Source organism: Ranitomeya imitator, chromosome 2 (assembly GCF_032444005.1).
Source record: "Ranitomeya imitator isolate aRanImi1 chromosome 2, aRanImi1.pri, whole genome shotgun sequence".
Lineage (NCBI taxonomy): Eukaryota > Metazoa > Chordata > Amphibia > Anura > Dendrobatidae > Ranitomeya > Ranitomeya imitator.
In genome coordinates this window covers 534,428,684-534,447,421 of record NC_091283.1, presented here as the reverse complement: position 1 = coordinate 534,447,421, position 18,738 = coordinate 534,428,684, and the positions used below count along the sequence as shown (strand labels likewise).

General features: G+C 42.3%; 1 protein-coding gene across 1 annotated transcript; it reads right to left on the bottom strand.

The window, feature by feature from the left end:
- Positions 1-5,429: 5,429 nt before the first annotated feature.
- On the bottom strand, positions 5,430-17,373 carry LOC138667567 (glucose-6-phosphatase catalytic subunit 1-like). The gene is made up of 5 exons (XM_069755722.1): positions 17,095-17,373; positions 16,062-16,171; positions 10,715-10,814; positions 9,586-9,701; positions 5,430-9,345 (listed from the first exon to the last, which is right to left on the bottom strand). Exons 1-5 carry the CDS (start codon positions 17,322-17,324, stop codon positions 8,834-8,836), a joined length of 1,068 nt encoding a protein of 355 aa, XP_069611823.1. The 5' UTR covers positions 17,325-17,373; the 3' UTR covers positions 5,430-8,833.
- Positions 17,374-18,738: the final 1,365 nt, after the last annotated feature.

Sequence of the window (18,738 nt, the reverse complement as noted above, 5' to 3'; positions counted from 1 at the left end):
AAAAAGATTAAAGCCAAAGCATATTAGGGTATAAAATGCCTTTATTTATTGGCAAAATGACACTGCATAATGTGCCTGTACTTGGAGAATTTGTAAATACATATACATCAAAAAATATAAAAAAAATATATAATATAATAAAGATAACTGGACGGACACAAAAAATGAAGAAAAAAAAGGATATAAATTCATACAAAAAAACAGCACCAAATATTAATCATAAAACCATGGTGTGCATGATGATCCATCAAAGAATATATGTTAGAAGATATATACAGTATATACTAAAAATATATCTAATATATAAAGCTGAATATGTGTGTGTTTGTGTATGTATGTGTGTATGTCCGGGATTGGCATCTGCATCGTCGCAGCTACAGCCACAAAATTTTGCAAAGTCACACGGCTGGACCCCGAGAGCATCATAGGCTATGTTGTGAGGTGAAATTTTAACCCTGCGCTTTCCAATTCACCAAACAATTTTGCCCCTATCTACATAATGGGGAAAAAGTGAAACGAAAAGTGTTGGAGGCAAATTGACAGCTGCCAGATGTGAACAAGGGGGACTTAAAGAGTGAGAGCGATGGCGCCAAAGAGTATATACCGTACAGTTGCTAAGGTGGGGCCCCGACATAGGATACTCCCCACACACGGGGATATGAACACACACAAAATGCAACACACACTACCACATGCTTGAACACATATACCACCCTCAGCACACATTTCACCACACATACACCAACCTCGCCACATAAAAGTCGAAACACAAAAGTCACCGCGAAACATTCGCCACATGCAAAACTCACCTCATGGAAAACTAGGCTCACGCAAAACTTGCACACGCGGAAAAATTGCCACATGCACAAAAGTTGCAACACATGCAAAAGTTGCCTCACACAAACCTTGCACATACTCAAACCGCACCACACATAAAACTCGCCATGCGCAAAACTTGTTGCACATAACTTGCTACATAACCTGTCACATGCAACTCACCACACAAAAAGTTACTACACGCATGTCGCCACACAAAACTCATCTCACAAAAGTCGCTACAAGCATGTCGCCACACTCGACACACACAATATGACACATGAAACTCGCCCTAAAACACACAAGTCTGATATTTTCCTTCGAAAATAAAAATCTGAATAATAAGCAGACAAACTACAAGAGCAACAAATGTACCATATAGGAAATACGGCAGCTGTCAGTCACATGACCTGTCTATTATGTTTATATTTGAGCTAATATATACTGCCAGGGGGTTGGGCTTCCTGTTGGCTGGGGATTTATCAGGCTGCCAATTTAGTTTACAAATACTGAGGTAAAAATACTGACCAAATAACGTGTGAATGAGGTTTAATACAGGAGGAGTTGACATACAGGTACGTACTATATACAGGAGCAGATGACACACAGGTATATACTATATACAGAAGGAGATGATTTACAGGTATATACTATATACAGGAGGAGATGACATACAGGTATATACTATATACAGGAGGAGATAACACACATATATACTATATACAGGAGGAGATGACATACTGGTATATACAATATAAAAGAGGAGATGACACATAGGTATATAGAGGAGGAGATGACATACAGCAGGTATATACAATATACAGGAGGAGATGACATACAGCAGGTATATACTATTTACGGGGCGATGACATACAGGTATATACTATATACGGGGGAGAGGACATACAGGTATATACTATATACAGGAGGTGACATACAGGTATATACTATATATAGGAGGAGATGACATACAGGTATTTACTATATACAGAAGAGATGACATACAGGTATATACTATATATAGGAGGAGGTATATACAATATACAGGAGGAGATGACACATAGGTATATACAATATACAGGAGGAGATGACATACAGCAGGTATATACTATTTACGGGGATATGACATACAGGTATATACTATATACGGGGGAGATGACATACAGGTGTATACTATATACAGGAGGTGACATACAGGTATATACTATATATAGGAGGAGATGACATACAGGTATATACTATATACAGAAGGAGATGACATACAGCAGGTATATACTATTTACGGGGGAGATGACATACAGGTGTATACTATATATAAGGGAGATGACAAACATGTATATACTGAGGGGAAAATAAGAGGTGTGAGGTGAAAATAAGAGGTGTGAGGTGAAAATGAAAAGGTGTGAGTGCAAAATGAGAGGAATGAGGGAAAATAGTGCAGTGGTCGAAATGACAAGTGTTAGGGGGGAATGAGAGGTGTGAGGGAGAAAATGAGAGATGTGGGGGGAAAATTATGATTACTATTATTATTTATTTATATAGCACCATTAATTCCATGGTGCTGTACATGAGAAGGGGTTACATCAAAATACAAATATCACTTACAGTAAATAAAACTAACAATGACAGACTGGTACAGAGGGAAGAGGACCCTGCCCTTGCGGGCTTACATTCTACAGGATTATGGGGAAGGAGACAGTAGGTAGAGGGTTGCAGTAGCTCCAATGGTGTTGAGCTGGCCGTGTGGTCTTTACAGGCTGTAAGTTTCCTTGAAGAGGTGGGTTTTTAGGTTTCTTTTGAAGGATCCAAAAGTAGTGGATAACCGGATGTGTTGGGGCACTGAATTCCAGAGGATGGGAGATATTCGGGAGAAGTCTTGGAGGCGATTGAGTGAGGAGCGAATAAGCGTGGAGGAAAGGAGGAGGTCTTGGGAGGACCGGAAATTACGTGAGGGAAGATATTGAGAGATTAGTGTGGAAATATACGGAGGAGAAAGGTTATGGATGGCTTTGTAGGTCAGTGTTAGTAATTTAAACTGGATACGCTGGGAAATTGGGAGCCAGTGAAGGGATTTGCAAAAAGGTGAAGCAGGAGTGTAGCGAGGAGAGAGATTAATTAGTCAGGCAGCAGAGTTAAGGATGGACTGGAGGGGTGCGAGAGTGTTAGAAGGTAGGCCACAGAGGAGTATGTTGCAGTAGTCGAGGCGAGAGAAGATTAGGGCATGCACGAGCATTTTGGTAGAGTGTGGGTTGAGGATAGGACGGAAAATGAAAGATGTGAGTGGGAAAATGAGAGGAGTGATGGGAAAATAAGAGAAGTGAGGTGCTATAACTAACCATAGATATTTACTATGCCCAGGCAACGCCGGGCTCTTCAGCTAGTATGTATATAAAAATATATGAACATGTGTAAAAAAACACACAATATGTGCAAAGGTGCAAAAAAAGTGCAAAGTACAATGCAAGAATGAAAGATCTAATGTAAAATAGATCCCGGTGCAATAAACATTAGTTCAAACAGGGAAGCACTCAGTTGTAAAATAATAAAGTGTAAGTATATATACCTGTAAGCCACATATAGTGCGCACCATAGATTTAAGTATGAAATAAATCAATAATATATACCTTTCGTGTCCGCCCCTCCAAGTACAATGCACCCCGATGCGCGTTTCGGATAAATCCTTCGTCGGGGGGTGCTAGCGGGGATCTCACCGAGGTTACCACAGTTCATGCCGGTTGGGAACAGAGCCTCAGTGATGTCACCGCTAATCACTGAGGCTGCGCTCGCAGCTGTTCATTCACCAGTGGTTCTCAGCCTGGATGGTCACATCTTGGCACCATCCAGGTTGAAAACGAATTATCCTCCAGACATGGATTACGGCATTGGACAGAATGACGGACAGGTATGGTATATTGTTGTTTTTTTATTTTTGGTTTATTACAGGAGAACGAGGGCTTCAGTGGAATTAGGTCATAAGTATGGTTGAATTGAGATTATTAAGGAGTCAATTAAATGACTTTATTCTTGCTGTCTGTGTTTTCTTACAATGTGACTATGGGGTTAGTAATTACTAACCTCAGGGCTTGATGTCACCTGATGGTGACATCAACCCCCCAATCATCACCCCAATTGCCTCCGCTATAGGTCAAGCGTCTAATAGATGTGCCTTTTCTGGGCAGCTGCGGGCTGATAGCTGGGGGTTGCAGCCCCCAGCTGTGAGTTTTGCCTGGCTGGTTAAAAAAAATACAAGGAAACCCACGCGGGGTTTTGTAAAATTAATTATTTACCTCGCAGGAGCGGGTGATGAATACTCCCATCCGCCGCTCCTCTTGCTGTTATTAGTGGCAGCAGGTGTCGGATGATGGAAGCAGTTGTCCCATCAGCTGACACCAGTGACCTGAGGTAAACTTTACACCTCCGATCACACCTGAGCGCTCACACTGTCTTGTGACAGTGTGGGAACCGCGGCTCTCTGACCAGCAGGGATGATTTCACCGTCGATCAGAAGCGGTGTTTGTCATGCACATTACATTGCAGCAAACACTGGATATTCGGGCCCCCCATTCAAGTGTATGGGGTGCAGGTTTGGGTCCAGGTACTGTTCTGGTACCTGAACCCGAACTTTTTGTAACTGTTCGGCCGGACCCGAATATCCAGGTGTCCGCCCATCTCTTATGGTGGAGGCTACCAAAGGTGCACTCATATATAGTGGTGGCTACTAAGGGGGCCCTCATACATACAAGTGGGCTATGATACAGCTTGAAAGATACTAAAGTTGACTTTCATACAGTATGGGGGCTACTAAGGGCCATCATTCAGAGTGGGGGCTATTAAGTGGGCCCTCATGCAAAGGGAGAACTACTAGCGGGACCATAAGACAGAGTGGAGGCTACTAAAAGGGCCATCATACAGAGTGGAGGCTACTAAAAGGGTCATCATACAGAGTAGTGTCCTGCTACCGGGTATATCATTCAGTTGGTGGTTACTAAATCGACAGTCATACAAAGAGCGCAAGTGCTACTAAGGGAGCCATAATACAAAGTGCGAACTACTAAGGGGTCCATCATACAGGGTAGGGGCTACTAGGGAGGTTGTCACTGTGTGGTGGCTACTAAAAGAGGCATCATACAAAGTGGGGCTACTAAGGGGGTTCTCATGCAGAGTGAGGGCTACTAAGGGAGCTATGATACAATGTTGGGGCTACTGAGGAGGCCGTCATATAGTTAGGCAACTATTGTGGGGGCCATCATTTAGTTTGGGGGCTACAGTGGGGCTATTGTACAGTGTCAAGGTCATCAAACAGTGTGGGGGCTACTAAGGAGCAATTTTACAATGTAAGTGCTACTACGGGGCCATTATACAGTGTGGTGGCCATTATCACCACTCAGATGTTTCGCCACCTCGTCTTCCCCCATACGCACCTGAGCTGAACCCCTAGTTATGCCTCTGGCATCACCCCCTATAGCATACTGGAAGCTGGGAGGCTGACGAGTGGTGCTTTCCTGAACAAAGAGAATGACAATAAACCCTCTAGGTCATCCTTTGAGGGCCCACTATCCTGTAGTATGGATTTGTAAGGCCTTGCTTGTACTGCCAGTCAACAAACACTAATTCTCAAAAACTTTTTATTTTGTGGTTTTCAGATGAAACTATACAAAACATACAAAAAAAAGTGTAATGCATGACTATGGAAAATGTAAGCATCGCTAATCTAATATGCAAGGAGACAAACTGTAAACATTATGTATGACTGGTAACATCAGCATAGTGCTACATCACGTCAGTTACTCTATTATATCACACTAGTCATTTATTATACAGTGATTACATCATTCTCTGGTTGCTCATCATTAGAGGGTTGTTTTATCTATAGCTATTAATACATGAGTTAAATTCACCAATTGACCCAAAAGTTTAGCAACAGGACAATTATGCAGTTCTGTCAAGCCTTAACTGGAACAAATGGGCTAGTTCCCGCATAATTTTAATGTTTAATATTTTGTGTAATTGGATTCTTCAGAACATAAGATAAGCACTGAGAAGGTTGGTTACATCAAGCGGCATCATGTTCTTTTGGGTGGATGTGCCTAAGACCATATATTCCTCCCTACACTTGTGTGTTATGGACTCATAGGCACGTTACGTACCACCATATGGAAATATCCTTTTAGTTTAACCATAATGCGAATCTGTATGAAATTGGATGCAATCAATGTATAATATGCTACATTATTGATCTATGAAATACACATGTATAATATGATGGTGTGCATAGGCTATAACGGTATATTCTGATAACTTTTATAATATGTAAACCAGCCTCATGGAAGTAAAATTTCTGGGATATCCTGAAATCTTGAGACCTATTCCTTGTTTTTGGTGGCGATCTGGCTGCGTAATTTTGGACTCTTTACAATGAAATAGACCAGCATTAAAGAGAATCTGTTGGCAGATTTTTATTTGCTATCTAATCTGAGATTGGCAAAATGTAGTGTCAGAGAGCCCGATTCTAGGGATATGTTACTTACTAGGCTGTGTTCTGTAGCTTCAATATGATCAGTCTTTTATCAGCAGGAGATTATCACTAGAGGACTAGGCGCCATGTGCAAGCCAGTCCAGCTAATGTGTAACCGCGACACCACCACTGATTGGCAGCTTCAATGTACATAGGAAGCTGCCAGTCAGTGGATTAGGTGGGGTTATACACAGCTCAGTGTTTTGACCACTGCTACATCTACCACAGAGAAAGCAGGGATTCTATAAAAACTACAAAAAGAAGTAAAGTAAGTGATACATTGCTGGAATCAGGCTCTATATCACTACATCAGGCTGCTCTTAGATTACATAAAAAACCCTGCTAGCTTGATTGATATACAATATAAATATTTTTTCAAACAGTCCTTTAAATGCAATGATAAAACATTTGATGATGAGACTCTGGTGTTAAACACCAGAGTAACTCTCAGATATGTGAATAAATAGCGAAAAGATAAAAAAGCAGGTTCTAAAATACACCCCTGAACATTGATATTGCATCACCAAAAAGGAAAAGCAGTGGAGTTATGGAAACCACAGGATTGATAGACATGTCAATAATTTGCAAATGATGAAAAAATGGAAAGAATATTTTCAAAACATCTCAATATATTCAGGGTAGAGTATGAGCGCCATGTGAGGAAATCTCTGCGTTTACACACTTTGGCTGCTATCAATGAGTTTATTAATGGTTGGGAATGTTCTTCCTCGCTGAATAAACTTGGGAAACCAAATTATCAAGATCTGCTGCTGGCAATTGCCGACCATCAACACCCCAGATGTGCAAGATAGATGACAAGTCCAGAGACACTGGTGGTCATGATAGCACAAAGATATGAGCAGTCTGGCAGTGCCGTATTAAAAAATAATTCATTAGACACTTTGGAAAAATTCTTGTACCACTGGTCCCACAACTAAATCAATGTAACACAAGCTGTTAGTGTATCTGTAATGGAGACTAGAAGTGTCTGGCCACTGTACACTGTGACTCTACTTCATAGTTCCGGGAGTAGGACGAGTGTGATATTCCTTCAGGAAGGCTCCTTCATGGTATTTCCCATGTTGTGTGCAGACCAATCTCTGTGCACAATTACCCCAAAGCAAAAGCGGGACTCATCGCTGAGGATTATAGACATTCATTCCAGCCTCCTTTGCCATGTTGCTCTTCACTATTATAGGCTTTGAGAGTGGTGACTTAAGGTCAGTGGAACAACTGTAACTGGACATCTGGATCATAGTCCAATGTCATGAATATGACTTCTGATGGTTTCTGTAGACACTGATGCTTTAGACTTATGTGATGTCCAATCTCACTTTAAATACAGAATGTATCAGTCATGGAATCATTGGTACAGGCTTCAAATCTAGTAAGACAACATGTGCAACTCCTCGAAGATGCATTAATAAGGGAATGTCACACTGGTCCTACTCCCAAGACTATGGTACAGTAGCTAGACCACTCTAGTCTGCAATACAGGTACATTAACAGCTATTATGTTATATTGATTTTGTTGTGGAACCAGAAGAACCAGTGAGCAGCCTGCATGACCTAAACATGCTACCATGGCCTGCAGCTTTCTGGACTTGTCTACTGTGGAGCACATCTGGGATGTCATTGGTCAGCAACTGCATAGGATGCTGGCAGCAGCGGATCATGATGATTTGCTTGCCCAAGTGCATTCAGCATGATGAAAAGTTCCTGGGACAACCAGTAGTAACCTCTTTGATAGCATGACAAGATGTGTAAACACATATATTTCTGCACGTCACACTCAAATTCAATGCTGAATAAATCAAAATGTTTAGACATTTTTGTTGCCTTTTTTCATTATTAACACGTGTATCTTCATTTTGATTTCCATAATTCCATGATTTTTTCTTGCACTTTCGATATTAAGAAGCATAATAGGCACATTCATACACCATATAAAGCGTTAATTTATTTTAATGTACTTTTACATATCTGAATTTTCATTGTAACAGTGCTATTCCTGTCTATGAGGTGCATGTGCTCTTACGGCTCAGCCTTCGCCTAGCAAATGGGTCAGAGTTCCAATACTACCCACATAAACAAAAGTGTTGCCGTTTCGGGGGGGAAAAAAAGCTCAGTTATTTTTGCTCATAAAGCACTTTTAAAGATAAACATATTTTGAGTAATGTCTCTTTAACAGTTGATATTGGGATGAGGAGGTCTGTATGCTTTTCATCAACCAAACACGCATTACACTTTTGTATAACAGCATTGTCTAAACATTACGGAAGAGTGATGACGAGCTAGAAGGCTGCAGCCAGAACTCATCCATATCATGCTTTCCATATGATGAGTGATAGATACACAGATCTTCAAAACCTGGGAAACACGTCAAAACCATACTAAAACATTTACACATAATCATATCACCCATTGCTCAATACTTCAATATTATGAACGGATGGGACGGTTTAAAAGAAATGTCTTTGAGTAGGTTCCTAAAACTTTGCTTCACAACACCTTCTTATCTTGGCCTCTTAATACAAGTGAGACACAGTAAGGAACAATTCCTACAGTGATTAAAGGAACAGCTATACTCTTCAAGAATGAAAGAACATAGAAGACCATCTCCACATCAGATGGAAGTTCAAAGGAGTCAAAGACGTGAAGAACAACTAGAGAAGTGAAGATGGAGCTGAGACGGAACATAAAGTCAGTTCCTTGTTTCTCCTTATAACTGCACTTGTACATCTGAGAGTCTAAGGCTAGTCCTAAGCCAAGGAAAATACCTAGATTCCTTATCAGGCCGGCAAATGGTGTAGAGTCCATATGAATCCACTCTTGCTTGGAACACCAATGTGATGCTTTGTCAAGGGTCCACAAAAGGTCAACATCAAAAAGCTTGAGTAACAAGTAGAAGCCCAATGCAAAGGAGAAGAGGAAAAGAGTGGTATAACAGTACTTTTTCAAGCTGACGTTGTATATAATTTGTAGGTGATTAAATACTTTGGCCACCATAATTCCTGGAAACAAAACCAACAAATAATATTTATTAACGGATAGTGTCAATAGCTGGAATACCATTAATATGATCCAAAAAATGCTTGGCATGTGTGAGTAAACATTGAAAAAAATACTCGCATCATCATCGAATTGTAAATGTTATACAGCCCATTCATACATACCTTATGTTGGGTCCAAAATGTAACATTTTTCAAACATAAATTTAAAACATGTTTTCCAATATAAAAGTCTTTACATACCTGAAATAACACCTGCAATGACCTGATGGGGAAAATGTGCAGCCACAAACACTCTAGATAGGCAAACATTGATTTGGACTATCCAAAAGAAAGCCCACAAGGCCCAACGTTGACACCTAATATAGAGTTGAAGCAAGATTATCAGTGTATATGCCCTATAGACCAAAAAAACAATCACATCTGACAGTACTAAACATATTTTGGACCCACCACAAAATTTGGCCAACACTGATCACGCTAAAGAGTAGATTCATTATCTTGTTTAACATGGAAGCAACTCGGTAAGTCTGAGTGTAGATAGTAAAGCAGACCAAAATGTAAGCATATGGCAAGCTGCTACTTGGAATATGGCCCAACTCATTTAAAAGGTAATCTCACTTAGAAAAACTATTTTTAAAATAGTGAAGAGTAAGAGGGTGTTTCTGTCTTTAGACTCTTATCTACTTGCTAGGGTAGATGAAAGTTACAAAGTGTGTTTATTGAGTAGAGTTTTTCCGAACAAATTGGATCAACCTGGTCCATCGGCCACAACAGCAAACTCTGTCTGTTGCATGGGAGCCATGAGTATTACCTCTTACTTAACCACATCTGCGAATCTTCTTTTGATTAGCTAGTCTGGCAATACATCACATGTATTCTTCACACTGTCATGCCAGGCTGGCTAATCAAAAGAACTATGCATGTTGCCAGGTAAGAGGTGGTTTTCATGTCACGGCTCCTGTCTAGAGGTCAGAGATTACTATTGTGGCCCATGGACTGGGTTGGGCAAATCAATTCATGCCAATTGAGTAATACTTCAATTCCCCTGTAGTAAAGAACACTTGCCCAAAGCCAAGCTGAGCATTGAGGGTACTCTACGATCACAATAAAATGCTCCAGATTTTTAATTGTGGATCTAAACCAAACCTAAAAATTGGCTCTATTTAAACAGGTTTGTTTAGCAGAAGTTCACATGATAATTTAATGATGATGTTAATATTACTTCTGGAAAGTTCTCTCCTGCCACAGTGTTTGAAGACAGACTTATGTTGTAAGCCTGCAATGTGAGGAAGACATCTATTAGGTGAGTCGAAGAACTGTTTATATCTCGCAAAGCGATAAGTTCAGCCAAAGTTTTCTTATCACTCACCGTTTTTTGAAGGTGGCGTGATTTTGCAGAAGAGACAGCGCAGCACATGTCATTACATAGTACACTGATGAGGAGCCCATAGCATGCCCTGATGGACTTCCTGTGATTAGAAAGAAAGCAGGAAATGCTAAGGATGCCATTCTAATCCAAAGAAAGGGCTTATAGCTTAAGACGCTGGTGGATTCTGACATAACGTTTTTATAAATACACGTATGAGAATGTTTTGTGTAGAGTTTCTACTAATTTTTCAGTGGTCAGCTATGCTGAAAAACTGCAAATAGGAAACAAAAAGTTTTCAAGAATCGATAAATATTGCAATCATTTTGTTTTAGTTTCTCTGGTATAACATGCTTTGTTGAAATACTGGTTTCATTGAAAAGACCAGTTGAGTATAGAATCATATTGTCAATAATCCATGGGAGAAACTTATGCAAATTGGCTTTCCCATAGAACAAAGGATCTCTCTTACTAATTAACACCTAGGAGGAGAGGAAGCATAATTCAATATCAGACTCTTTAACCCCTTCATGACCTTGGGATTTTTCATTTTTCCATGTTCGTTTTTCACTCCCCTCCTTCCCAGAGCCATAACTTTTTTATTTTTCCGTCAATATGGCCATGTGAGGGCTTATTTTTTGCGGGACGAGTTGTACTTTTGAACGACATCATTGGTTTTAGCATGTCATGTACTAGAAAACGGGAAAAAAATTTCAAGTGCTGTGAAATTGCAAAAAAAGTGCAATCCCACACTTGTTTTTTGTTTGGCTTTTTTGCTAGGTTCACTAAATGCTAAAACTGACCTGACATTATGATTCTCCAGGTCAGTACGAGTTCATAGACACCAAACATGACTAGGTTATTTTTTTACCTAAGTGGTGAAAAAAATTCCAAACTTTGCTAAAAAAAAAAAAAATTGCGCCATTTTCCGATACTCATAGCGTCTCCATTTTTCATGATCTGGGGTCGGTTGAGGGCTTATTTTTTGCGTGCCAAGATGATGTTTTTAATGACAGCATTTTGGTGCAGATACGTTCTTTTGATCACCCGTTATTGCATTTTAATGCAATGTCGCGGCGACCAAAAAAAACGTAATTCTGGCATTTCGAATTTTTTTCTTGCTACGCTGTTTAGCGATCAGGTTAATGCTTTTTTTTAATTGATAGATCGGGCAATTCTGAGCGCGGCAATACCAAATATGTGTAGATTTGATTTTTTTATTGATTTATTTTGATTGGGGCGAAAGGGGGGTGATTTAAACTTTTATATTTTTTTTATTTTTTTCACATTTTTTTAAACTTTTTTTTTTTATACTTTTGCCATGCTTTAATAGCTTCCATGTGATGCTAGAAGCAGGCACAGCACGATCGCCTCTGCTACATAGCAGCGATCTGCTGTTCGCTGCTATGTAGCAGAAAATCAGGTGTGCTGTGAGCGCCGACCACAGGGTGGCGCTCACAGCTACCGGCGATCAGTAACCATAGAGGTCTCAAGGACCTCTATGGTTACAATGGAGAAGCATCACCGACCTCCGATCATGTGATGGGGGTCGGCGATGCCGTCATTTCCGGCCGCCCGACCGGATGTGGTAGTTAAATGCCGCTGTCTGTGTTTGACAGCGGCATTTAACTAGTTAATAGGCGCGGGCAGATCGCGATTCTGCTCGCGCCTATTATGGGCACATGTCAGCTGTTCAAAACAGCTGACATGTCCCGGCTTTGATGCGGGCTCCGGCGGTGAGCCCGCATCAAAGCGGGGCTTCTGACCTCGGACGTACTATCCCGTCCGAGGTCAGAAAGGGGTTAAAGGTAATATATCACCAACTTTTTGCTACTCCATTTCAGAGCAGCATGATGAAAGGGCAAAAACATTGATTTCAGCAATATGTCACCTACTAGTTTGCTTGCTTCAGTTTTGATAAAATCACTATTTTAGGTGGTCTGCAGAAGTACCAGTTCTCTGAATTCTGAGCTGTATATAACCCCGTCCACACCACTGATTGGCAGCTGTCTGTGTGCTGTGCATAGTCAGAAAGCAGCTAATCAGTGGTGGAAGCAGTATTATACAGAGCCTATGAATATGGAGGACTACATGACAGCAGGATTACTAGTCCTCATTGACAATCTCATGCTGATAAAACAGCATGCAGCTCAGTAGGTGATATATCACTGGAATAGGGGCCTCTGTCTCTATAAATTCAACTTAACAAGCCTTTTTCATGTTTTATCTGCTAGGTCAGGGGTAGGGAACCTTTTTCCAGTCAGGGGCCATGTGGACATTTCTACCATCATTCGGGGGCTACACAAAAATTATCACCTTGAAAATTACCCCAGTCTATTTAGTCAAACAATTACTTACGGTAACTCACACTTAATGTGACGACTGGAGCTGCTTCTCTTTGGTGCAGCTGTGATGTTAGGTGATACTGATCTTGTTGCTTCTCACAGTTGCTTTTCCAGGTTTATGTCAGCCAGGAGAGCAGTCAACTTTTTGTCATAATAAGTTTTATAAATCATATACATCACATGGGAGATGCTGGGACTACTGTATATACATCCCATAGGAGATGCTGAGACAGCCGTACATACACCACATAGGAGACACTGGGACTGCTGTATATACATCATACAGGAGACGCTGTATCTATATCACATAGAGGATGCTGAGACAGCTGTATATACATCACATAGGAGACACAGGGACTGTTGTATACAGTATACATCACACAGGAGACACAGGGACTGCTGTATATACATCACACAGGAGATGTTGGGACTGCTGTATATACATCACACAGGAGACGCTGGGACTACTGTATATACATCACATAGGAGAAATTGGGACTGCTGTACATGTATAACATAGGAAGCATTGAGACTGCAATATATGCATCACAGGAAACTCTGGGGGCATATAAATTACAGGAGGGGCTGGGGGGCATAGACATCACAGGAGATGCTGGGACATATTCATCACCAGGGAGGCTGGGAGGAATAGACATTACTGAGGGGCTATATACATCACTAGAAAGCACAGACAGCACTGGGTGTATATATGTCCCTGGGGGGGAATATATATCACTGGTCGGGTTACATACATCATTGGGGGCTATATACATCACAGGTGGGGGGATATACAGTACTTGGGGGATATACAGCACTTTTGGGGTAAATGCAGCACTGGGAGATATACACATCACTTGGGGGCACATACAGCCGTGGGGGGATATACAGCACTGGGGGAGGTGGGATATACAGCACTGGGGCAACAGGCATCGCCAGGAAGGCACATAGATCACCGGGGTAGGGGGCTCATAGATCACCGAGGGCTACATAGCTGGAGGGAACAGAGATCACAGGGGGCACAGATATCACATGGGAGCACAAATATCACAGGGGGCACAGGGATAACGGGGCACATAGATCACAGGGGGCACAAAGCTGGGAGCCAAAGATATCACAGGGGTGCACATAGCTAAGGGGCACAGATCACAGGGGGGCACATAGCTGGAGGGCACAGGGGCCATATTGCTGGGGGCACAGTGAACACAGGAGAGAACAAAGCTGGAAGGCACAGAGGTCATATGGGGGCATATAGCTGGAGGGCACATAAATCAGAGTGGGCATATAGCTGGGGGAACAGGGATCACAGGGGGACATATAGCTATGGGGCACAGAGATCATGGAGGGGGCACATAGTTGGGTCCACAGAGGTCACAAGGGGCACAGATCACATGGGGCACATAGCTGGGAGGCACAAAGATCATAGGGTGGCATATAGTTGGGGGGCACAGATCACGGGGCAAAAAGATCACATGGTGCACATAGCTGGGAGGCACAAAGATCACAGGGGCAAAAAGATCACATGGGGCACATAGCTGAGGGGCACAGAGATCATGGGAGCACATAGCTGCATAGCTGGGGGGCACATAGATCACAGAGGGCACATATCACTAGTAGAAAAGCACAGAGCTGCAGGCACAAAGATCGCTCTGGACTCAGCAGCAGCTCCTCTTCCGGGACAGGAAAGCATTGGGCGCTAACCCCGCCCACCCCAGCGACGTCGTCTTTCATGTACAGGGCAGGCAGCATTCTATAATGAATGCTGCGTGCCGTGCACTTGGGGCTTAAAGGGCCGGCAGGATGCTGGTGCCGTCTTAGCATTGGGGACTCCGGGGACCTGCCCGTGGGCCGAATGAAAAGTCACCACGGGCCCCACGGGCCGGAGGTTCACCACCCCAGTTCTAGGTGGTATTTGTGATATAGGTTTTTTGTTCTACAAGAGAGATCATTTGCACTTGGCATAACAGTGTTACGCTGGCCATTCACCTTAGATGGCTGTTGGCTGAACAGTAGTTCGGCCTATAGTTTCGCTATATACATATTCTACATATAGAAAGTCCAAGAAACCGGCACTCAATTTGGTGAATTTATTTACAACATAAGGAAAATGTACAAAATGTTTTGGACCTTATACACTAATTGGTTCAATAAGATTCAGAGAGATTCAAAACAAATAGCATATGCGTATCGGGCTCTTTTTGTTTCAAGCATAAGCTTGTGCCTGGAGAAAAAGTGAGGCTATGACCATCAGGTCACTGTAGCGACAGGAGTCGCCACTCTGAGCGCTGCCATAGCCTCACTGATGAAGGTCTAAGGACCAAAACATTTTGTACCTTTTCCTTATGTTGTAAATAAATTCACAAAATGGAGTGCTGGATTCTTGGACTTTCTATTAGTCTAATGTGTATGGGTGTCTTTACTAACGCTGAGTTTGACGCTGATTGTGCTAGTATTTTTAAGTAGTAGGAGCTCAGGGCACTTGTTTGAAGAATATCTGAATTAGGGTATGTTCCCACGGTCAGTAAACGCTGCGAGTTGGACGCTGTGGTTGGATGCTGTGTACATCCGCAGTGGCCAGATGTTACAGCATAGTGGATGGGATTTCAAGAAATCCCATACCCACTATGCGTGCACTGACTCCCGTGGCTTACCTGCGGAGCCAGACATGTGGCACGTCTTTTTAGACCGCAGCATGTCTATTTATCTTGCGGAGATTTGAGTCTCCGCAAGATAAATTTCACCCGTGCAGTGTATTGGACGCGATGATTCTGCACGGTTCAATGAACACATAACGAATCACCTGCATTCAAAAGCCGGACGGAGCGGACATGTGATGCGTCCAAAGCGCTGCCGATTCCTGACCGTGGGGATGTAGCCTAAGGGTTTAATTAATAAGCAGACTACTTCTACTGTTGACAAACCATCCATATGCCAACTTAGGATACATCTGGGCAAACCTGGCACAATAAAAACTGGAAAACTTTATCACTTAAAGATAGAGTTCTTACCTGGTCCAGTTTCGCAGGTTACAGGGAACTGTATAATTTCTGGAGACGAGGCATTGCCATAATAAGATGTCTCATGTACCCACCAGTAAGGCCTTTGTCCGAAAAGGATCCTGTAGTGAAATATTTCAGACATTTTATTAATCACTCTACTTTCCTCAGTTATAGCTGATGGACATTATGCCAGAGTATGCCAGCATTGACTATGGCTACATTTTTTTTTCTTAAAAGATAAAGTTAAACAATTGTGTGTTTTTAGCTGTTTCTAGAGTTGAAGATTATTTCTATTTTACTCTATACACTTGATTGCTAGTTTTTCTAGTTACGAACCTATAAGAGATCCATCATTACCAGGCATTGAACATACTGAAAGGCAGAGAAAATAAGTCTCAGAAAACATTAGTGAAGATCTTAATCTAAAGTTTACACTACAAGCACATTCCAGTTAAATGTTGGTCTAATAGATATAATTGTACAGAAGTATGATACACCGTATATATATATATATATATATATGTATATATATATATACTGTATATGTGAGATACTGCTTGTGCCAAGAGATTTTGATGATGAGGTGGAAAGTGAGGGTGTTCATTTCTATTCTTGGAACTAAATAACAATATTATGCTTGCCCCATTAATTCTGTTTAGTAACTATTTATGGATCCCCTTTGTCAGCAGTCTCTGGAAGATTGCTTAGCTTATTCCCTGAGTACATGAACGTGGGAAGTCACCACATGTTCTCTGCAGGGAACACCCGGACAGGTCCAGATATGATCAAGTTCATTGTCAATGGCAGATGTCATAAAGTCATGCAGGATTACAAAGTAATTTATGAAGAGGATGCGAAGCACCAGAGCTGTTTCATTGGTGGCCCTGGAGAGCCCCTTTAGTATCCATAACGTCTACCACATATAAATATATTGATCTAACCCATAATGACAGTGCTAAAATAAAGCTAACAAGCTAATATCTAGTTTATTGTATGTTGGGGATATTCTAGAATGGATGTCTTGTTGCAGTTGAGTACTTACCATTTGAAGACAAGGTTGAGCCAGTCACCAACCACAGCCACCCATACAAGTTTGACACCCACAGATTCACACAGATGGAACCATATAGGAAAGAAGATATGGAAGGTATTTCTAAGATCAGCTGCATGTGAAACAAATACAAACCACTCTTGGAAAGTCATGAAATTCTCCTGCATATAGCTAACTATGGAGATTCCTGTAGCATGAAGTAAGTCCATGCTCACCTCCATCCTACAGACTTCTCCCTAGCACACTGTGTTTTTTAATCTGGGACAAACCAAAGTACATCTTTGTCACCAGGCTTATATAGCCTCTTTCCAATGCCTCCCTCCCAACCAACTCTTCAAACAAGAGACCTCAAACAAACATTTCATCACTCCATTTTCCAACATATCTTCTCATTTTGACCATTCACTGCCTTGCTCCTAATCAATGATTAGCATGCTGTTCCTCTCTGATTAGATATGGCCCTGTTGTTCTAAACCTGCTTATGTGTTATGGCATCCATATTTATCAGATGAACCATTCAGAGGATGGGACTTTGAGATTATCTAGCAAACAATTGCTTATCGAAGGAAATCGCTACCTGTAATTGTCCCACTTGTGTGCTGACACACCTAAATTTCTGATATTGCTGTACCCATAATGGTATTGACTCTGAGTCGCCCGCCAGGGCCTGGGGTACTTGGCACCGGGTCCAGTCGCAGGTAAAGGGGTGGTTACGGTGGCAGTGACCCGGTCCATGCCCTGGGTGCTCAAGTAAAGGGGGATAGGTCTTTCAAGGGATTAATAAAGTCTATTTTCATGACGCCACCTGAGGTTTTCGGTCAGAAGGGACCGACGCCACTTAAAGGGGTCCTCTGGGGTGATGGTATGGTGGCTGGATGGTAACGCTTCCCACAGGTGAAGCAGGGGGTCCCCAGGGCTCCCAAGTTGTATGGCAAGGATGATGGGCTGCCAATAAATAACCGAGGACACAGGGTTGCAGTCTTTACCTGGTTTACTGATGGTAGCAGGCCATAGTCCAGGGTACTGGCACCAAGTACAGAGAGAGTTCTGGCAGCCCGAAAACAAGGAAAAACCCCCTTGGTGGGTCAGGTTGAGAGCCTTCCACTATGCGCTGGTTTTATGGTCCCTGTAGCTTGCTGGCAAGGTACCCCTTTATCTCCTGTCTTTGGACAGTACCTGCACTGTAGGGAGCTTGAGCTGTTCTCTTGGGGTCTCTGGCACGGTGACTCCAGGCTCTAACTGCTGCTGTACCTCAGGCGTTGTACGGGCAGTTTACATATAGTCCTATGCCCTCTGGTTCCGCTGTGGGGCTTGGAGCTCCCCACAGCCTCGGGCTCCCGGTGTCCGATTTCTGCGCTCTCACTGACGAGACCCAAATCCCAGCCTCCTTAAGCCCCTAATCACTCCTCTGCTCCTTCCTTATCTCTCATCTGCACCAGACGCCTGCTCTCTCTGGTCTCTCTGGACCAACTGTCTGACTCCTCCTCCAGACCAGGATGTTTAATGAGGGAAGCTCCCCTAAGATCATGTTTTAAGCTCCCCCTTCTGGCCTGGATTCAGAAGGTTTTGTGTGTGAGATTACCTGCCAAAGGGATCCCTCTTGTCTCTAGGCATGGCACTACCCTCCCCGAGAGG